Source organism: Monocercomonoides exilis (genome assembly GCF_001643675.1).
Source record: "Monocercomonoides exilis strain PA203 chromosome Unknown scaffold34-1095894, whole genome shotgun sequence".
In the NCBI taxonomy this organism is placed as follows: Eukaryota; Preaxostyla; order Oxymonadida; family Polymastigidae; genus Monocercomonoides; species Monocercomonoides exilis.
The window spans coordinates 947,629-970,304 of NW_027150579.1; the positions used below are offsets into that span (position 1 = coordinate 947,629).

Genomic DNA, 22,676 nt, shown 5'->3' on the forward strand with positions numbered 1-22,676 from the left:
TGTTAAAAAGATTAAAATACATGACATATTTAATTTGTTAGTTACACTAAATTAAATTAAAAATGAAACGAACAAATATGTATTAATCAAAAACTGATTGATACAATTGTTGCAACAATACTTCACAAGGTTATAACCAAATAAAGACTTCATAAAAAAACTTTTCTTTTCATAGACATCATTATAAATAACCTATAAACATCATATCTTGCAAAATTTTCAATTTTTCATAATTTTTGTCAAAAACGATGAAATGAGAAAAACTCACGAAAAAATACAGAAAAATATAAAACATTTGGAATAATTAAACTTCTTTATGTATGTTTCATGGTCTTATTGTTAAAAATAAACAAAAAAAGAAAGATAGTCCAAAATGGGCAAAACAAATGATCAAAAATAAATTTAAAATTCCCAAGATCTTCATCAAAAACATAAATTGAAAAGAAAAATTTTTTGTATGAACATTTAATGCGTATTCAAGCCTGGTTCAATATGCTTTTTCTATTTCCAGTTTTTATTTATTGAGAAACGCCAATAAAAAAAAATGTCCGGATTAAAAAAAATGTCCTGATAAAAAAATCACCCTATATTTTGTAAAAACTAATTGATCAAATGTTAAAATTTTAATTGCAATATTTCTTAATCACAAAAACTTAAATTTTTTTCGCTTCAAAATTAACAACTATCTTAATCAGGAAAATGAATTGCATTAATTTACAATGTGCACATTCGTTATAAACAATATTTCTATATTTACTGAAGATGACTATATCATCGTATCTAACATTTCTCTTATCAGAAATTCTGTCCCACAATTGCATTTGATTTAAAATGATCTGATATTTCATTTAGAAAAAGGGTTCTTGATCAATAAAAAACATCTCTCGATCATCACAAATCCACATGAGAAACGATGTTGATCCGATGAGTAATTGCGCTTCTGACAGATTGGAAATGAGCAAGTGGACAGAATATAGCGGAACTTTTGGTGATAAAGATGGAAGAACAAAGGCAATGCATTATATCATTAACACCAAAACTGAACCTCCAGAAAGGATGAGGCACGATGTTACTCTTGCTGATGATAACGGATGGACAATGGCAATGATATGGATAATATATATAAAAACAGAGCCACCGCAGTGGATGAGACACAAAGTTACATTGTGTGATGTTCTAGGACAGACAATGGCCATGATATGGATTGCAAATGTCAAAACAGAGCCGCCAGAATGGATGAGGCACTATACTTCATTTACAGATGAGAATGGTGAAACAATGGCCATGCTCTGGATTGAAAATGTGAAGACAGAGCCACCAGAATGGATGAGACACGATATTACTCTTGTTGATGGCGAAGGACGCACAATGGTCATGTTATGGGTACAGAATGTTAATACAAAACCACCGAAGTGGATGAATTATGACAATACGCTTCGTGATGATGATGGAAGAACGGATGCAATGAATTGGGTTAAGGAGAAAAAAATTGAACCACCACAATGGATGAGACATGAAGTTACTCTTGCTGATAAATATGGACAGACAATGGCCATGTACTGGATTCGATATGTGAAGACAGAACCACCAGTATGGATGAGACACGATATTACTCATGTTGATAGCGAAGGACGCACAATGACCATGCACTGGATTGCAAATATGAAGACTGAACCACCGAAGTGGATGAATTATGACAATACGATTAGAGATAAATATGGCAGAACAGATGCAATGAATTGGATCATGAAGAACAAAAATGAGCCACCAGAATTCATGAGACACGATATTACTCTTGGTGATAAATATGGTAAAACAATGGCCATGATATGGATAGAAAATGTCAAAACAGAACCACCAGATTGGATGAGACATGACAAAAAACTTACTGATAAGGAAGGACAGACAATGGCCATGTTCTGGATTGAAAATGTCAAAACAGAACCACCAGAATGGATGAGACATGATATTACACTTGTTGATAACAACGGATGGACGATGGCCATGATGTGGATTTATCATGTCAAAGCAGAACCACCAGATTGGATGAGACATGATATAACGATTTCTCAAAAGGGTGAATGGACTATGGCAATGATATGGATTCATTTTATTCAAACAGATCCACCAGAATGGATGAGACATGACAAAACAATTGCTGATAGCAGTGGACAGACAATGGCCATGTACTGGATTCAATATGTGAAGACAGAACCTCCGGAATGGATGAGACACGATATAACTCTTGTTGATGGAGAAGGAAGCACAATGGCCATGTACTGGATTCAATATGTGAAGACAGAACCTCCGGAATGGATGAGACACGATATAACTCTTGTTGATGGGGAAGGACGCACAATGGCCATGTACTGGATTGAAAATGTGAAGACAGAACCTCCAGAATGGACGAGATATCACATAACACTTTGTGATAAATATGGACAGACAATGGCCATGTACTGGATTCGATATGTGAAGACAGAACCACCAGTATGGATGAGACACGATATTACTCATGTTGATAGCGAAGGACGCACAATGACCATGCACTGGATTGCAAATATGAAGACTGAACCACCGAAGTGGATGAATTATGACAATACGATTAGAGATAAATATGGCAGAACAGATGCAATGAATTGGATCATGAAGAACAAAAATGAGCCACCAGAATTCATGAGACACGATATTACTCTTGGTGATAAATATGGTAAAACAATGGCCATGATATGGATAGAAAATGTCAAAACAGAACCGCCAGAATGGATGAGACATGATATTTCAATAAAAGGAGACATTTGGCATCGAACAATGGCCATGTTCTGGATACAATATGTCAAAACAGAACCACCTGAATGGATGAAGCATGAAATTACACTTGCTGATGAGTTCAGTTACACAATGGCCATGATATGGATTCAGTATGTTGAAACAGAACCACCAGATTGGATGAGGCATGATATTACACTTGGAAAAGGAAGATCCGGTACAATGGCCATGATATGGATTGAAAATATCAAAACAGGTCCACCAGAATGGATGAGACATGATATTACACTTGTTGGTAGCAGAGGAAAAACAATGGCCATGCACTGGATTGAATATGTGAAGACAGAGCCACCCAAGTGGATGAGGCATGACAAAACTCTTGCAGATAAGAATGGTGAAACAATGGCCATGTACTGGATTGAAAATGTGAAGACAGAACCACCAGTATGGATGAGACATGGAATTACACTCGGAAAAGGAGAAAGTGAAACAATGGCTATGAAATGGATTGAAAATGTCAAAACAGAACCACCAGAATGGATGAGACACGGAATTACTCTTGTAGATAACAGAGGACAGACAATGGCCATGCACTGGATTGAATATGTGAAGACAGAGCCACCAGAATGGATGAGACATGATATTACAATAAATGGAGGTATTTTGGAACGAACAATGGCCATGTACTGGATTCGATATGTGAAGACAGAACCACCCGAATGGATGAGACACGATATTACTCTTGGTGATGAATATGGTAAAACAATGGCCACGACATGGATAGAAAATGTCGAAACTGAACCACCAGAATGGATGAGACATGACAATACGATTAGAGATAAATATGGCAGAACAGATGCAATGAATTGGATCATGAAGAACAAAAATGAGCCACCAGAATTCATGAGACACGATATTACTCTTGGTGATAAATATGGTAAAACAATGGCCATGATATGGATAGAAAATGTCAAAACAGAACCACCAGATTGGATGAGACATGATATTACACTCGGAAAAGGAGAAAGTGGAACAATGGCCATGTTCTGGATTGAAAATGTCAAAACAGGTCCACCAGAATGGATGAGACATGACAAAACGCTTGCTGATAGCAGTGGACGGACAATGGCCATGTACTGGATTCAATATGTGAAGACAGACCCACCAGAGTGGATGAAACACGATATTACAATTAAAAATGGTTGGAGAAAACAGACAATGGCCATGTATTGGATTGAATATGTGAAGACAGAGCCACCAGAATGGATGAGACACGGAATTACTCTTGAAGATAACAGAGGACAGACACAGGCCATGTATTGGATTGAAAATTTGAAGACAGAACCTCCGGAATGGATGAGACACGGAATCACTCTTGTAGATAACAGAGGACAGACAATGGCCATGTTCTGGATTGAAAATGTGAAAACAGAGCCACCAGAATGGATGAGACACGGAATAACGCTTGCTGATAAGGATGGATGGACAATGGCCATGTTATGGATTCGATATGCGAAGAAAGAACCACCAGAATGGATGAGACACGATATTACTCTTTCCGATGAGAATGGTGAAACAATGGCCATGATATGGATTGAAAATGTCGAAACAGAACCACCAGAATGGATGAGACATGACAAAAAACTTACTGATAAGGAAGGACAGACAATGGCAATGCACTGGTTCGCAATATTCAAAACAGAACCACCCAAGTGGATGAGGCATAGTAAAACAGTTGCTTATAAAGAAGGAAAAACAATGGCCATGCTCTGGATTGAATATGTGAAGACAGAGCCACCCAAGTGGATGAGGCATGACAAAACTCTTGCAGATAAGAATGGTGAAACAATGGCCATGTACTGGATTGAAAATGTGAAGACAGAACCACCAGTATGGATGAGACATGACAAAGAAATTGAAGGTGGGATTTGGGGACGAACAATGGCCATATATTGGATTGAATATGTCAAAACAGATCCACCCAGGTGGATGAGGACAAAACGACCCAAGTGGATGAAGAAAGATTAATCAATATAAATGTGAAAGATCATTTCATTTGAAATGAAATTCGTTTTCTGAACTTCATCAAACCAACATTTCGCTGCATGTCTGAACAAAAGCCTTTGTCATTCATGAGATGAAATGTTTGATATTGGAGTGTTCTTTATTTCTTTTTTGAATTGATTTTCTCTCTTTCGATGGACATTCGGACATGCTTCAAAAAAAACATTCTTTTTTGAATATCTTCTGTTGCCTTCTCATTGCTTTGATATCTTCTGTCAAGATGTGTGAATCATTTCACTTTTCGAATTTTTTATTTCTCAGATTCATCAAATGTGTTGATTTTCTTTTTCATTGGAATATCCAAATGCATGAGTTGATTGATTCAGATGAAATAATATTTTTTTCCATTCATTTCCATTTCACAATATTACACCAAAAATTATTCAACATCGAAAAAGTTTAATTCAAGATCGAAAAAGTTTAAAACAACATCGAAAATCTTTAATTCAACATGGAAAACTTTAATTCGAAATCGAAAAAGTTTAATTCGAAATCGAAAATATTTAATTCAACATCGAAAATTCTTAATTAGCAAAAATTTTGAAAAAAATTTAAAAATTCATGCTCATGTCAGTTTCTTTTATTTCGAAGCAAGATCTGAAAATTTGTCAATTTCAATTTGAAAAATATTTTTTGATGTTTTTTTTGGTGTTTGATTGTGTGAAATAGTGGAAATAGGATAAAACTGAATTATGATTAAACTCTTCACATGTATTCAGGAGATAATGAGAAATTTTTGTGAAATATAAAAGTGATAGGATAGTTCATGATCTTATTTGGTGCGCAAAAAGACAGAATTATATCTCATTTATCGAATACGAAATGTTTTGAATTTCATTTATTGCATTGGAAGCTGATAAAATATAACATTTTCAATATTCAAAATGAGAAAAGAATAGATTGATATCAGTCTTCATCATGGAAAACAGGAGTAAAAAACGAAAGAAAAACATTTCCAATTATTTAACATTTGCAATTATCAACATTTGTGTCAATGAAATTTGCTTGGTTTTGACTTGAATTGAAATTCTGAACAAATTTTCTTTTTTTCGATTTTGAATTAAACATTTTCGATGTTGAATTAAATATTTTCGATTTTGAATTAAAGTTTTTCGATGTTGAATAATTTTTGGTGTGTAGATAGAAATTTAAATAATAAAAATTAATTGATATGTATTTATTCTTTATGAAATATAACAAATGCGGTGAATATATATATATTTTTATTTTTTTAATGTTCATTTTCAATTTTCAAATGAACAATGGGTTGTGCCGTGATCATTTTTTTATGGTATAAATTCCACGGCATTCACGTCACTGCCTGTCACTGACTTAATTCAATTCAATAAGTCATTTTTGAAAATGTTTATGTTTTTTTCAGGTTGAAACTATTCTTTTATAAAATTTTTAACTTTTTGAAGTCAGACAATTATTGTAAGAAAATAATTTTTTATTTTTTTCTGAATTTTTCTTTTATTTTTTTTTATTCATTCAAATTATAAGAGCTTGTTTTTCACAAACAGCTGTAACAAACTAATGAGATGCTTCTCAAAACATAAACAGTTGTTTGAGTTTGGACCCTGAGTTTCAGGAGCGAATGGCTGTTCGGTGGAAGGTGGTGTTTTCATCTTCTATGGCGGGGATCAGGACAGAGCGGTTAGCTTACAAAGCGCTGGCATTTGCGGAGGAGCATCTGGACAACGAGGCGAAGAAGAAGTATCATGCGGTGGTGTGCCCTCTGATATTCACGAGTGGGAGCTGGATGCAGGGAAAGCAAAAGAAGCTGTTGTTGGTGGCTGAGGAGTGCGTTATGATGGGGACAGAGCAAAGCAAGAGTTAGTCGGATGCGATTAGGGGGTGAGAGGGAGTGTGGAGAGGAAGAGCGTGGGGGCAACAAGTTAGTCCTTTCTTCCGGCGCAGAGCTGTGAGATTGATCATCAATGGGAATATACAGCTAGAGTTCGAATGGAAGGAGCTGCGATTAGCTGTTTTCACTTCCTAAAACCTGTGTGTGGAGAAAATTGAGGAGAGCGGATTGTGACACACCGTTTTGATCATGCAAGGAAGATCACCGAAAGTCAGGGAAACAGGAGGATCGGACAGGAGGTGTTTGAAAAGAGCGAAGCAGAAGAGGAGGTGATGGAGCGGGTTGGAGGAAAAGGTGAAAAAGGGAAGGAATGGGAGGAGAAAGAGGAAGGATGAAAGTATTATGAGACATCAGCGATTGTGCCGAAGGGAAAAGGGGAAGGGGCAGGCAGGAGGCAGAGTCTGCATGAAAGGTGTTGGTGGCCGAACATCCTGTTTATTGGGATGAGAGCGGTGGAGAAGGTGGTGCTGTTAGTGACTGTGGAGTGCTGTGTGTGGCAGCAGTGACAGAGTGGAAGATCAAAGCGGAGGAAGTGGAAATGGAAGTGGAAGATGAAGAGGAATGAGAGGACGAAGCAGAGTGAGGGCTGTGGAGAAATCTGCTGCTGCAGTGATTTTTTTTCAAACAAATTCATAATAAAGTGTTTTTAATTTATATTCATTGATAAGAATTCTCTCATGTCAATAACACACAGAATAACATATCAAATGTTTTTTTTTGTTTTAATAAACAATTGTTAAATTAAAATGTTAAATCGTCTTAAGAGAATTGCAAAAAAACAATATGAAAAATATGATAATTATGTCGATTTTTGTAAAAAAAAAACTTTTTTAACATGAATAATCACTCAGATTTAAAGATTAAAAAAAATGAATAAAAATAAAAACGAGACACTGAAAATAAAGCTTCTAGAACATTTTAAAATGAATAGGTAAATCTTGATGGAAATTTCCATAGAATGATATGACTTCTGTCGAAGTGAATAATAGTACTTAAATATAACAAGATTTTTTAAAGGTTTGTTGTGGAAAAGCTATTTTTTCTTAACAATAAGAAATGTTCAAAATTGATTTATGTTATTGATTATAATCAATTATTTATTAATATAAATAAGTTTGCTTTTATCAAAAAAAAAAGTGCCGGGCACTGACTGACGGGAGCCCGACTTTTTGAAGGTGATGCAGATGTTCACTTTGTTCTTTTGTTTTTGTGATTATTATGAGCAATGTTTGTGTTGTTGTTTTCTACAAATTATGAAGATTTCGAAACAAAATTAACACAAAAAATAAAATCTAGACGAAACATTAAACACTTGTTTCCTTTCATAAAAAAAGAGATATGGTATATCAGCTATGGATCCATCTCGATGAGGTCTATCAGTATTATCGATTTATGAATATCTTGTGGTTGTTATCATCTTGTATAATAAGTTGAATAGGCAATGATAATAAGATAGAGATCGATAATTATTGCTGATACTCTTAGGGGTTTCTCATGATTAGATATTCAGTGATGTTCTATATAGATGGAGTTATTGATAAGTGTAATCGAGATATATCCATAGCTGATATACCATATCTCCTAGGAGGAGAATTAGCTAAAAGATTAACCAAAGTGTCGAACGGAGACGTAAGTCTCCTGAGGAACGTTGTTCCGAAATTGGTAAATTAATGGTGAATTTGTGTGAAAATTGATGTTTTCGTTGATGAAATACATGATTTGAACACGTTTGTTTGTAATAACAGGTGTGTGTGTGTTAAATCTGTTGGTGTGATCGTTGGTGTGATCGTAAATAAAAATAATTGATTTTGTTTTTTTGTTTTATCGTAAATGGGTCGGAAGAAGATATACGCAACTGTGGAAGAAGCGAAAAAGGCTCAACAGAAACAAATTAAACAGTTTCAGGAAAAACGTAAAGAAGAAACTAAAGATTACAACGAACATGTAACTGAGAAACAGAAGAAGTTGATTAAGATATTGAGGAGAAAGGTTATCGAAAGTGATGAGCTGTTAGATGAGTTGATGGAAAAAGTTAGTGGTTATTGTTTGAACAAGCTTGATTGTGATAAATGTGTTAATTAATGAAATATAACTGACTACACACGTTTGTTGTATGGTTTGTTGAATCAAACAGTGGTCACGATGACGTTATAGTTGATTGCCAACATCAATATTTTTACTTGAAAAAGTGGTAAAACGGTAGTCAGGATACCGAATTGTGGCAATATCGAGATGCTTGGGGAAGGGAAATATTGAGTTAAATCTCCGTGCTGGAAGCGTAGTCAGGTAGTCAGGTAGTCAGGATCTTTTAAGTTCATCTGAAAAGAGCTGCCAACATGCCATTTCTGCCAACATGAGCAATTTACCCCTAATTTACCATGATTTTGAGGTGTTTTATTTATTTTCGACTGTGTTGTCATTTTGCCACATTGCCACATGGAATCATTGATGGTATATAACAAGTGGCATACACTTTTTGTAACGTTAGTTGTTCCAAACAGAGGTTTTGCCTGGACAGGATAAGCTGGTCAGGTAATGTGGGTGATGCTGTGGCTGGGAAATATTGAGTTAAATCTCCGAGCTTTTCACCTGCACAGGGTGCACAGGGTGCACAGGATGCACAGGATAAATTAAATTCTCTAAAATATGTGGGCAAACGGGCAAACTGAGCAAAGTGGGCTAAATAAATTTAATGTGAAAATTAACTGTTTCCGTTCTTTTTCGACATTAACTTCAACATCATCTTCCCCGTAAATTTCGTTTCAAAAATAAATCTGTTTAAATAAAAATTTGTTTTTTTCATTTGTATTAAAATTGGCAACCATGAGCAAAAGCATAATCGAATTAATCGGTGAAAACAGTCAAACGGTTCAACTCCTTATTAGCATGGAAGAAAAAACATTGAATGAAAGAATTGATTCAAACGTTGTTGATTTATTCAATTATCAAAAGCATGATGGAGGCAGTGGCTCTGTTGTTACTGGAAGAGCAGTGTTGGTGAACGAAGTGTCAAATTCAACTGTTATCGACATTGATATTAACAAATCGTTTGACGATGAGTCCAAACAATCTGTTAGATCAAAGATATTAAACAAACTTGACGAAGACGATATCGTTGTTCAAACAGCTTCTGGGGGATTACACATTTATGCAAATACCGATGACTTTTACGCCAACTCCAACAGAATGATTAAATGTTACACTTGCGATGAATTTGATGTAGATATCATGACATCGTTGGACGAAAGCAAACGATCATTAATTGTATTACCAAACAGCAAAGTGCGTAAGGATCATCGATCAAAGACAAATGTTTATCAGCTTGTTAGAGGTTCGTTTGACTCAGCAATTACACGAAATGTTAATGAAATATTGAATGATCTCTCATTGAAACTGTTCATAAAAACATCTGACGAAATAGAGTATATCGTTAAATTAGATGACGACAATGACAATATCAGTGACGAATTAGCTAATGTTTTAGTCAACGGGTTGGAGTGTTCTGTCATACATAACGATGGGGGTAATATGCCAATCAACAGAGAAGTCACGTTTTTCACACTGTTTCAAGCAATTAATTCATTACCGAACGAGTATGTCGAATTAGCTTACGACAGAGTACTAAACAGTGACAATTTGACAGCGAACGCTCGTGATAACTATTTCATTGCAAAACAACGATACAGATGTTTGAGATCATCGCCATTTGTGTTAGTTAAGATGTACAAAATATGGAATAATGACTATTACACAAACGAGATATTACCGTTACTGAGAAACGACACAAATATTGTTAAACCATTAGATATGTCTGAATCGTTTTCCATGACAGACATTCGACGAAAAGCTGAGACAAAACAATATAAAAACGCTGATGATGTTATTAGTGATTTGTCGAGAGTTATTCGATTTATAGAAACAGGAGCGATGTATATACAAAAAGATTTCAATATATTCGATAAACGTTGGGGGATAACATTTATAACAGACACTAATATGACACGTAACTTAAAGATGATTAAACTGTGGAAAACTGAACATCAAACAACAACAGCATATGACATTCTACTGTCTTGTTTGTCGAAACTAACATTGCAAGGTGTTATGTTTAACGCAAAAGATACAGCTAATGCATTCTCGATATTTCAAGGTTTCAAGTACAATTTACGTGAAAGTTTCGATATGGAAACAATCTCAATGTTTCTGGACTTTGTTCGTGAGGTAATTGCTGATTCCAACAACGATGTATATGAATATGTTATTAACTGGATTGCCAACATTGTTCAACATCCTGGAATAAAAAATGAAACAGCATTGATATTGAAAGGTATTCAAGGTATTGGGAAAAACAGATTCACAGATGTTATATCTGAACTATTCGCTGGTTATTCCAGTCGAAATGTTACAGAAATTGGAGAATTGACTGGAAACTTCAACTCTGTTGTTGAAAGCAAAATGTTGATTGTTTTGAATGAACTGAAAAATTGTGGAGACGATAGACTTGCAAATTTCAATGCGTTGAAGTCGGTAATAACAGAAAACATTATTAGAATGAACGAGAAGAATCAACCTCGTAGAACCGCTGAGAATGTAGTTAATTTTATATTTGTGACAAACCACGCATTTCCAGTCAAGATTGAAACAGGTGATAGGAGATATGTTGTTCTTGCATGTAATGGTAAATACAAGAACAATTTCGATTATTTCAAACAATTATGTTCTTCATTTACGACAGAGTTTTATGACAATTTGCTCACATATTTGATGAACAAAGACCTTTCATCATTTAAAGTTAGATCAATACCAATGACAGAGGCTAAAATGGATATTATAGAAGCGAGCAAAAGTCCGTTGGAAATGTGGATATGCAATCATTACGACGAGCTATGTGTTGGAATGAATTGTACAGATGCTCTCCTCTGTAAGCCTGTTGAAATCAAAGATAGAAACTTCCAACTGCAACTGATAGATAAATGTGAGCATAAACAGAAATCTATAAATGGAAAACGTTCATGGCATTATATATTGAAAGATGAATGCAAACTGTTGTACAAACAAACTGTATCTGACGATGAGGATAATTAATAATAACAGAAATGTCACCGTTATATTTTATCACATTAAATGTATTTTGCTCACTTTGCTCAGTTTGCCCGTTTGCCCACATATTTTAGAGAATTTAATTTATCCTGTGCATCCTGTGCACCCTGTGCACCCTGTGCAGGTGAAAAGCTCGGAGATTTAACTCAATATTTCCCAGCCACAGCATCACCCACATTACCTGACCAGCTTATCCTGTCCAGGCAAAACCTCTGTTTGGAACAACTAACGTTACAAAAAGTGTATGCCACTTGTTATATACCATCAATGATTCCATGTGGCAATGTGGCAAAATGACAACACAGTCGAAAATAAATAAAACACCTCAAAATCATGGTAAATTAGGGGTAAATTGCTCATGTTGGCAGAAATGGCATGTTGGCAGCTCTTTTCAGATGAACTTAAAAGATCCTGACTACCTGACTACCTGACTACGCTTCCAGCACGGAGATTTAACTCAATATTTCCCTTCCCCAAGCATCTCGATATTGCCACAATTCGGTATCCTGACTACCGTTTTACCACTTTTTCAAGTAAAAATATTGATGTTGGCAATCAACTATAACGTCATCGTGACCACTGTTTGATTCAACAAACCATACAACAAACGTGTGTAGTCAGTTATATTTCATTAATTAACACATTTATCACAATCAAGCTTGTTCAAACAATAACCACTAACTTTTTCCATCAACTCATCTAACAGCTCATCACTTTCGATAACCTTTCTCCTCAATATCTTAATCAACTTCTTCTGTTTCTCAGTTACATGTTCGTTGTAATCTTTAGTTTCTTCTTTACGTTTTTCCTGAAACTGTTTAATTTGTTTCTGTTGAGCCTTTTTCGCTTCTTCCACAGTTGCGTATATCTTCTTCCGACCCATTTACGATAAAACAAAAAAACAAAATCAATTATTTTTATTTACGATCACACCAACGATCACACCAACAGATTTAACACACACACACCTGTTATTACAAACAAACGTGTTCAAATCATGTATTTCATCAACGAAAACATCAATTTTCACACAAATTCACCATTAATTTACCAATTTCGGAACAACGTTCCTCAGGAGACTTACGTCTCCGTTCGACACTTTGGTTAATCTTTTAGCTAATTCTCCTCCTAGGAGATATGGTATATCAGCTATGGATATATCTCGATTACACTTATCAATAACTCCATCTATATAGAACATCACTGAATATCTAATCATGAGAAACCCCTAAGAGTATCAGCAATAATTATCGATCTCTATCTTATTATCATTGCCTATTCAACTTATTATACAAGATGATAACAACCACAAGATATTCATAAATCGATAATACTGATAGACCTCATCGAGATGGATCCATAGCTGATATACCATATCTCTAAGAAATGAGTTTGTTGACATGAAAAACGAGAAATAAAAGAGCCAATATTGCATATAACATTCTTCATTAATTGTGAAAAAATATAAATGAAAAGTTTTAGCAAATCTTTTGAAAAGCAGTATTCTTTCAATTGGAATAAGAAAAAAATATGTTAGAATTTTTCTCACATTTTTTATTTTTATTATTGGACAAAAGAAGGCAAAGAAAAACATCGGAAACAAGATGAAAAATCATTTAAATAACAAATATTATTGATATATACACAATAAGATTGTTTATTGACTTTTATTGAATTTTGTCAACTCTTTGAAATTTTGAAAAATACCAAACTTTCGACTTTGTTTGAAAGTTTTTCGATATTGAAAAATTTTTGGTGTAGTAAAAAACGAAAGAAAAACATTTCCGATAAATAAACATTTGTTACTATTAACATTTGTTTCAATAAAACTTTTTTGGTTTTGACTTTAATTGAAATTCTGAACTAATTAACTTCTTTTTCGATTTTGAATTAAAGTTTTTCGATCTTGAATTAAATTTTTTATATGTTGAATAATTTTTGGTGTTACTGATATCGAAAAATCGATTTTTTCTTTAAAAAAAAAAAAAAAAAAAAGTCAAGAAATCAGAAGAAAGGCAAGAAGCGAGATGAGCGATCGAGAATCAATCATAAGTTGCAATCGTCTTCAAACTATTATTTTGACTGTTGGAGAAGGTTGATGAGAAAGAAGAGACAAGGAAGAGATTACCATCCATCTTATAAATTTAAACAGCAAAAACAGATTCAACATTTGTTCGGGGGGAGGATTTGTGTCCAACCACCTCATCAATGTCGAATCTGGTAAATGCAATGGCCTGTTCATCACCTCATGAGAAGCTGATTGTGGATTTGAGAGATTCTTTGTTCATGCTTTTGCATGGAAGGAATGAGAAGAAGGAAATAGCGATAGGCTGTAAAAAATAAAGGAAGATTACTGATGTTCAGTCATGTTCTGGGTGGCTAATCTTGCGCTCCTTTCATTTGATGAAATGGACAGCCCACTTCCGTCATTGGTCAATCTGAGTCCACATATTGTATTGTTCTCAGAACATATGGAAATCTGCATTGTGATGCATTCTGATTTGCTTTTATCTGATGACTCAGATTCATCGTCGATTTCTTCATCAATAGTTGCCACTTCTGTAAGTGATGATAACGACAATGATAGTGATTCCCTTCCCTCATCGGAGTCTTAGGATGATGAGAACAACAGAAAAGAGTGTTTGAGATGGAAGGCACCCGAGCTTCTGATGAACAAAAAGATGGGAGCAACAAAAGAGTCAGTTGCCTTTTCGGTTGAAATTATGCGCTGTGTCTGAGGTTGTAGATCCCATCAAAAGAGCAGGAAAATAAGTGAGAAGATAGAAGATTGCTGGAATAGATATAACAAAAAGCGGTTAAATAACTTCACTTTGAAGCCTCGTTGATAGCTAACTTGATGGTTCTTCTCAAATCGTGTGTCGAATGTTAACATTCAAAAAGAATTCCTTTTGCTTCTCGCTCCATGTATTTTCATGATTTTATTCTCATCTGTTACAGTTCGTAAAACATTTGTTGATCGCTCAGCCATAAAACCGATTCAGCAAGCTTATTTTCAGTGAAAGAGAAATTGTGTTCGTGAAGAAAGAGGAGAAGTTGCAAAAACATGCTATGAAGAGATTGACGAACAGAATGAAGAAATTGACTTCAAAATTGATATTTCTGTTAAATTGTTTTTCGCACTTTGAGCATTTTTTAATTAAATTCATCAATCCATGTTTTGTGAGTAGCCTATTTCGCATCTTAACGTTCAAAATTCGAAATCTTCATCAATTTATTGTCAGTTTCCACAATTATCTTTCACTTCATTCCTCATTTGTCAGACGAAGTCAGTTACAGAGGATAATAAAACAGCAGAAAAACGAATATCCAACATGTTAGACCACAATCTGTTATATATTCATTCAACATGGGAAGATCATTCCATAAACAAAATAGTGTCAATTGCCGAAAGGCAGTCACGGCATTTCCGATCAAGCAGTTTTCTACTCTATGAACTTTTTTCGATCCTCAAAATGTATTTGAAGAGCTAACAAATTCATTTAAGCGTTTTCTTCCTCCTCTTCACTTGAGTCATTTATCTTTTCTGAGTGCTTTTCCTCTTCAATATCATTCTTTGCAACAAATCTCATGTAGATTCGTTGGATCATTATGTGATAGCTGCTGAATCTAACAAATCTAACCACATAATCCATCACAAGCTCTGCCATCTCTTGCACCTTCTCTATACTTTCTCCAACATTCCATAAAAGCTAGTTTTTGCCAAGTTACTTCGTTTTCCAGCTTCTTCGCCACATGCCTTGACAGCGGAGAACGCGATACCAGACACATCATCGCTAACAATTTCAGTGATATCAAACAGATTGTTGATCAATGGACACACGTTCACAACTGCAAACAGAATAATTCGTTTGCTTTCAGAAAATCTTATTCAATATCGCGGCAAGAGACGGAAGCCAAGTCATTCAAGAAGGAGCTTTTTGTTTAATATTGACTGAAGAGTCAAAGCTGAAAGGTGACTGAAGTTCAGAAACGAGAGACGTTTGATTTGAAGATGATGACAGTGGTTTGGCTGTTGAAGAGTTTCTAAAAAATTGATGCTCGAAGCTCTTTGATTTCGCCAAACTAGTTGAGAATGAAGGTTGGAGAATGAATGAAGAAGTCACCGAAGAAAGAGAAGGACTTGTATTTTATTTTGTTCGAGACAAAGACTCCGAAGGAATCGAGTGGAAAGGCATCAAAAATCTGATAAATCTGCTCATTTGGCTAAAAAAATTGAAAAAGAGATTGTTTCTATCAGCATAAAATTGAGAATTCTGTTGTTTCTCTTTCGTATTTAGTATTCTCATTGGCTTCTCTGTTTCCACTTGATATGAAAAACACTTCTTGCAACATTGTACATTTATTTCGGAATAATCTGCTTCTTTTTCCTCTCCTTCGCTTCTTTCATCTCATTAAACAAAAAAGGAAACAGAAACCTCCTTTATCTTCAATGCATTCACTAGCCAAGCCTGCTGTAAACACTCAACCACATCGCAACATAATTTTAGCAAGGTAACATTTCTGGATCAGATCGTATTTTTGTACAGCGCATAACAATTCACAGATAAATTAAATAGTTTGCTCAGATTACGATTGAAGCACATCTCTCCGCGAGAGTTGTAGATGTGCATCTCCACAACACGGAAAAGGCGATTCTGTGGAAAGAGCTGTCGTTGAACCAGTTGAACCACGCGTTTGCCCACGAGCTCACATCTGCAGATGAGACATTCAACCGCTACAATGGCATGCACTACAAAGAAACTGGTATGCGCTTGCTGCAGAATCTGCTGTACCTCCCGTTCTATTTCGGTGCTGCTCCGCTGGGAAGCAAGGATACAGAGGTATTTGTGTGTGTGCAGAACAATGGAAAACTTCCACTTGATTGGCAAATACGCGATCCATCAGACTTTGATGTGAGGGCTGAGCATTGGGTGGAGGAAAGAGATCTGAGGAAGGGGATGATGCATCAGATGGGAGGGATGGGTTTGGGCGGAAATGGAGGTGGAGGAGCAAGTGGAGGAGAAGGAGGAGGAAATGATGATGATAATGGAGGAGACGGAAGTGGTGGAAAACAAGGAGGAGCCAACGGAGTTGGAATGAGTGCAATTTCGATTGATCCGCGTGAGGGCCATCTTGAAACAGGAGAAGAATGTGTAGTGAGATTTTCGTGCAACCACCACAGCGAGGGAATGCACCAGGCATCGTTCATCTGGCAGCTTCTGGGTGGCGGGAAGCAAGTTGTTTTGGAGATCGCGTGCCAGACGCTGAGTCCAACTGATGCACATGTTGTGTTTGAGAGTGGACGAGGCGCAGAGACGACGGCGATGCACTTTCTGGAGCAGATGCCCATCGGCGAGGTGGATGCACCAATGCAGTCGATCGTGCTGCGGAACGAAGGTGGGACGAGCATCGACTACAGACTCGACCTGACTGATGTGGAGCGGCTGAATGCATCTGCGTCTGATTTCCCTCTGTTTGAGTGTCCTGTCACGAGGGGGATTGAACCAGCGTATGGAAAGCGGATGATATACTAGCGCTTCTGCCCACTGATGCAGAGAGGGTACTTGTCGATGATTCAGATCAAGCTGGGAAGCAGATACAGCTCGATGAGTGTGATGAATGCAAATGTTGGAGGAGCAGGAGGAAGTGATGGAACAGAAGGAATCACGCTCATGAAGACAGCGCTCCAAGCGCTGCTGGCAGGAGACGGTTTCATCGCGAAGGAAGGAGCAGAGCCACTTGTGGATGAAAAAACGACAACAATTCCAGCTCCTCTTTCTCCGCTTCCTGGCCAGCTGTACTTATTGTCACATGAGCGAGTTGGCTTTGGGAGCGTGGCGGGTGGAAGCATCGAGCGGAGGCTGGTGTGTCTGGTGTGTCCGCGTGTGAGGAGACACCCTGCGCTGCAGAAGAGGGCGTGTGAGAAAGGAGAGAAGAGAGAAATTATATTAGAAACAGAAGAGAGTCGTCCGCTGATCAAGTCGGATGCTGCAATAATTTGACCGATCAGAGGAGAGATTGCAGAAGGAGAGAGATGTGTGTGTGTTGTGGAGCTGCATGCACCGATAGCTGCTCAGGTTGTGGATACTTCACTTCAGTGCAACATTAGAAAAGCGATGTTCACTTCCTTCATCTCGAATTCTTCAATTGCGAATCAGAATTCTTCATCGTCTTCTTCCATCAATGGTGTTGGTGCAAGTTCAGAAGTTAATCAAATCTTTTCCTATCATCGTTTCCCTTCAGCCCGTCGTTCATCTTCTGTGAATGGTACTTCTTCTTCATCTTCTGTTGTTGCATCCAACTTTAACTCAGGCAGCATTGATGATCATTCCATTACCGCCTCACTATCCACGCAGCACTCTCAACTGGGAAAAATCAAAGGACTTCCTTCTTCTTCGTATCCTGTGCCTTCTCAGTCTTCCTCTTCCTCCTCGCTGGCAATTGCCCCGCATCAACCAAGCATCCGCAAGCAGCCACCGAGAGTGAGCGTCATTGAGCGCATGAAGAAATCTCGGGGCATTCAAATAGCCACACAACTTGAGCAGTTCCGCACTGTCCTGGAAAAAGCGAGAAACGAAGAGAACCAGTTTCTGTTGGCGCTGGCGAGGCAGCCTGTTGATCCGCTTTCAGCAGCTGCTGCGTCAACACTGTAATCGCGAACATTGACCAGTTGCATTCAGCTCAATGAATCCACGAAGTAGGCGCTGGAGGGAGCAGCGCAGGAAAAAGAGGAACAGAAGATCAGGATTTTGCAAAAGGAGAAGGAGAAAGAAGCGTTCAGGATGTACAACCTCACCCCAACGACGTCTGCCACGAAAGGAACAACAAGAAAGAACAAAGGGAACTTGGGGCCGCTGAGAGAGTCGCGAAGCAGCAGTGCTGGAGGAAGGAGGATGACCGATGCAGCAGAAGTGAGCGGAGCGAATGTTCCTCTTCCTCCCTTGTTGAATCCGTCTTCTGGCTCTTCTTCTGGTTCTGGTTCAGTTTCAGTTCCATTGTATTCTCAGCAGGGAATAGTACAACAGGGGTCTATACAATCACAGGGAATTCAGGGAATTCAGTGGCTAATTCAAACTGGAGCAATGAACAAGCAAGGCAGCGCAGTTCGTTTGCCACCTTTGGGGATGCAAGAGCCAAATGAAGGGGGAAGAGGACATGAAGGGTAAATGTCGTCGAAGAAGAAGAAGTTTAGTGAATTGGAAGAGCTGTAGGATTTGGATGGAGGGATGAGTGGAAAGCTGGGCGAGTGAGAGGAAGATTGAGAATGGGATTACAGTTTCAGAGAGCCAGACCAGAAGATATTTTTGAGAATATTATTCAACAGTAGATAGTCCATACGATTTTGGGAGCTGAACGGGGCTTCTTCTCTTTTGCGAGTATTTCTGTATCAACCGCCGCTCAATGCAAACAGAAATACAAAGATTTCTTCTGTTTCTTCTCTTTTTCTTCTTCTTCTTCTTCTTCTTCTTCTTCTTCTTCTTCTTCTTCTTCTTCTTCTTCTTCTTCTTCTTCTTCTTCTTCTTCTTCTTCTTCTTCTTCTTCTTCTCCTCCTTCTTCTTCTTCTTCTTCTTCTTCTCCTTCTCCTTCTTCTTCTTCTTCTTCTTCTTCTTCTTCTTCTTCTTCTTCTTCTTCTTCTTCTTCTTCTTCTTCTTCTTCTTCTTCTTCTTCTTCTTCTTCTTCTTCTTCTCCTTCTTCTTCTTCTTCTTCTTCTTCTTCTTCTTCTTCTTCTTCTTCTTCTTCTTCTTCTTCTTCTTCTTCTTCTTCTTCTTCTTCTTCTTCTTCTTCTTCTTCTTCTTCTTCTTCTTCTTCTTCTTCTTCTTCTTCTTCTTCTCCTTCTTCTTCCCCCTCTCCTTCTTCTTCTTCTTCTTCTTCTTCTTCTTCTTCTTCTTCTTCTTCTTCTTCTTCTTCTTCCCCCTCTCCTTCTTCTTCTTCTTCTTCTTCTTCATCTCATCATTATCAACTTCTTCTTTTTTTTCTTCACTCATATTTATCTCCAAGAAAAAAAATTTTTTTTGTTCCATCTTTTAGACATCTCTGGGGAATGGAGAGCTTTTGCAGCTGGTTAACATTTGTGATTGGAATGTGGATGCTGTGTTTGTGTAGACGGTGGAGCTGCCGGCAGACAAGGCGGGGTATCTGAAAAAGCTTCTTGTTTCCTTCGAAGTGCAGCAGTCCTTTCTTCTCTCAGCACTTTTTGTATTATTTGCCTTCTTGACCATTCCAAAAGCGGAAAAGCGAAGAGAAGAAAGCAGCAGGAGATGAAAAGCCATCTTCATCTTCATCTTCGTCATCAGCGCCTGCGATTGACCCTTCGGATACGTCGGCGCTGGCGGCGTCATACACATCGAAAGGAGCGATGGACCACATCGAGAGGCGGCTGCGGATTATGATGCCAGATGCGACTGGGGTGTATGGGCGGCACATGCCGCTGTCGCTGCAGCTGCTGCTGTCGCCGCGGGCGCTGCAGACGCTGCGGGGATATGTTGTGGCTCGGCGGGCGGTGCTGTATGGGGGTGTTGTGTGTGCATACGATGTGGCGCTTTCAGCGATGCTTTCGGTTCCGCTGGTCGCCCCGCTTCCTTCGCTTGCAGCGTCGGTGGGCACGAAGTCGGGGAGCAAGCGGATCTTTGCAGCGGCAGATGTTAATGCGTTCCCGTCGATCTACGATCTGTTTGACCCGTCGCTGCTGCCGTCGGCGATAGCGCGGCTGGTGTCGCGATCGCCGCAGTCGAGGTGTGTGGAGGTGAAACTGGACGACGAAGTGATGGGGCGAGGGGTTACAGTGTGTGAAGTGGGGGAGAGTGTGGAGAAGGCTCTGGAGGCGGAGGGGCTGAGGGTGGAGGTTGTCGTTCTGTGGCCTGCAGTGATTGTACAGGTTGTTCTTGAGGAGCTAGAAGAATAATAATTCGAAGAAGCAGAAGAAGAAGGAAAAGACATGGGAGGAGGAGATGACATAGAAGAAGAAAGAAGTAGCAGCAGAAGAAGGAGAAGAAAAAGAAGAAGAAGGAGGAGGAGGAGAAGGAGAAGAAGGAGAAGGAGGAGGAAGAGGAAGAGGAGGAGGAGGAAGAAGAAGAGGAAGAGGAGGAGGAGGAGGAAGAAGAGGAGGAGGAGGAGGAAGAAGAAGAAGAAGAGGAGGAGGAGGAGGAGGAGGAGGAGGAGGAGGAGGAGGAAGAGGAGGAGGAGGAGGAGGAGAAGAAGAAGAAGAAGAAGAAGAAGAAGAAGAAGAAGATAAAGAAGAAGAAGAAGAAGAAGAAGAAGAAGCAATAATCGTTCCAGATGCTATATTTTTAATTATCTTTATTTGAATCTTCAACCAAGTCGTGTTCTGATTCAGAAGCGAACGATTCACATCCTCTTCATTAGCCATGCGCTTGTGCAAGTTGAGTGTCAGGCAGATATCACTGAACGACTCCAGGCCGCTCAACAGAAGCTCGACTTCTTTTGCCAACGCACTTGTCGTATCAGAGGAGCTTGGCCCAGACAAAGCAGAGAGTAGAGAAGGATACACCGCATTAGACAGCATCTTGCGGATAGGCAGCGTCAGATGCGAATAGACAATCACCTTTGTGGTCTTTGCCTGAGTGACTGGACAGAAGATGTGTTCAATGTATTTCATGCTAAGGTCAAAGTGCTTGTTCACTTGCTGCTCGTCGTCTTCGCTTTTCGGCTTGTTCGGTAGCACTCACTTTGCCTTCTGAATCAGCTTCTGCTTCTCGTTGTTTATCTTAAATGGAAACAGAACACGCCCAGTCGTCTGTTCAAAATCCATTCATCTCCTCTCCAAGATGTCTGCTTTTTGCGTCATCATTCAGCTAAGCTTTGCTTCCGTACACCGATAGTAGCGAGATGCTTGGAAAGTCGCTATGATCTCTGCTCCATTTGTGATGTGCACAACTGAGCTGGAATGGTCCAGAAAAGCAAATAAATAAACTTGAGTCTCACATTTCACTTGCATTAATCATGTGATTGAAAAAGAATAAATAGTGGAAGAAGAATAATTATGACCAATTTGAGCTTCATGAAATGAGATCAAGCTTCTTTTCGCTGGCAGCATCAACACGTTTCTGGCATAACATCTCCAAGAATAATTCTTTTGAAGAAAGTGCGCAAAAGGGCCAATACCAAACAGCTTATGTATTCTCTCACTGATGTTATCGATAGCCCGCGATGGCCTCCCATCGAATTCAAAACCTCTTGAAGCTTTAGCAACGGGTCTATTAGCTCGATACGCAAATGATCTTTATGATAGAAATGCTCAATATAATATATTCTTCTTCTTTTCCTTTCATTTGACACGTTATTTCTCTTCCTCCTTCAGAATCTTCAGAAACTTATTTTTCTTTTTCATGTTTCCAGATTATGAATTCAAATCTGTGTTTTTCAAAAGCATTGCTTCTTCTTCCAATTTCTATTTGAATGAGTAATTATTCCTTCTGCATTAACGATTACAGGTCAAAATTTTCTCGAATAATATGCAACCTTCATCAGCAGCATAGACAATTTTATATAACTTTTATCCCTATCAGTTGTATTTCAAAATGAAAGCAATGATCTCATTCACACCTTTCACACGTCTTCTCCTGTAATTTTCTTCAATATCGTGTTTGTTCATAAAATCAAAAATATATTATTATTATGGATTTTTATTCAAATATTTTTTTCTTATTTTTATTTTTTGCAATGTGATATAAATAAAGAATAAGTTTGGTACAGAATATGGATTAAAAAAAAATTTTTTTTTCGAAATTTTATTGTCGTGAAATTTTTAAAAATAGATAAATGGATGTTCTGAAAAGCTGCATATTTCGACGTTGTCAACTTAATCTGAATTGTTTCAATTGTTACAACAAAAATTATTCAAATTGAGAAATTTTGC

General features: G+C 37.7%; 7 protein-coding genes across 7 annotated transcripts; all 7 read left to right on the plus strand.

The window, feature by feature from the left end:
• The first annotated feature begins 863 nt into the window (after positions 1 to 863).
• MONOS_15872 (putative serine/threonine-protein phosphatase 6 regulatory ankyrin repeat subunit A) lies at positions 864 to 5,230 on the plus strand. Its single transcript, XM_067868773.1, has one exon. It carries the CDS (start codon positions 904 to 906, stop codon positions 4,795 to 4,797), a length of 3,894 nt encoding a protein of 1,297 aa, XP_067724250.1. The 5' UTR covers positions 864 to 903; the 3' UTR covers positions 4,798 to 5,230.
• A 1,200-nt stretch (positions 5,231 to 6,430) lies between these two features.
• On the plus strand, positions 6,431 to 6,673 carry MONOS_15871 (uncharacterized protein; the record flags this gene model as incomplete). Its single annotated transcript, XM_067868772.1, has 1 exon — positions 6,431 to 6,673. One exon carries the CDS (start codon positions 6,431 to 6,433, stop codon positions 6,671 to 6,673), a length of 243 nt encoding a protein of 80 aa, XP_067724251.1.
• Positions 6,674 to 9,586: 2,913 nt separating this feature from the next.
• Positions 9,587 to 11,785, plus strand: MONOS_15870 (putative Poxvirus D5 protein; the record flags this gene model as incomplete). Its single annotated transcript, XM_067868771.1, has 1 exon — positions 9,587 to 11,785. One exon carries the CDS (start codon positions 9,587 to 9,589, stop codon positions 11,783 to 11,785), a length of 2,199 nt encoding a protein of 732 aa, XP_067724252.1.
• Positions 11,786 to 15,812: 4,027 nt separating this feature from the next.
• On the plus strand, positions 15,813 to 17,334 carry MONOS_15099 (uncharacterized protein; the record flags this gene model as incomplete). The annotated part of the gene is made up of 2 exons (XM_067867952.1): positions 15,813 to 15,824; positions 16,378 to 17,334. The coding sequence occupies 2 exons, from the start codon at positions 15,813 to 15,815 to the stop codon at positions 17,332 to 17,334; spliced, it is 969 nt and encodes a 322-aa protein (XP_067724253.1).
• A 36-nt stretch (positions 17,335 to 17,370) lies between these two features.
• Positions 17,371 to 18,453, plus strand: MONOS_15100 (uncharacterized protein; the record flags this gene model as incomplete). The annotated part of the gene is made up of 2 exons (XM_067867955.1): positions 17,371 to 17,717; positions 17,811 to 18,453. 2 exons carry the CDS (start codon positions 17,371 to 17,373, stop codon positions 18,451 to 18,453), a joined length of 990 nt encoding a protein of 329 aa, XP_067724254.1.
• Positions 18,454 to 18,582: 129 nt separating this feature from the next.
• Positions 18,583 to 18,966, plus strand: MONOS_15101 (uncharacterized protein; the record flags this gene model as incomplete). The annotated part of the gene is made up of 1 exon (XM_067867956.1): positions 18,583 to 18,966. One exon carries the CDS (start codon positions 18,583 to 18,585, stop codon positions 18,964 to 18,966), a length of 384 nt encoding a protein of 127 aa, XP_067724255.1.
• A 1,190-nt stretch (positions 18,967 to 20,156) lies between these two features.
• MONOS_15102 (uncharacterized protein) lies at positions 20,157 to 20,702 on the plus strand (the record flags this gene model as incomplete). The annotated part of the gene is made up of 1 exon (XM_067867957.1): positions 20,157 to 20,702. One exon carries the CDS (start codon positions 20,157 to 20,159, stop codon positions 20,700 to 20,702), a length of 546 nt encoding a protein of 181 aa, XP_067724256.1.
• Between the last annotated feature and the right edge of the window lie 1,974 nt (positions 20,703 to 22,676).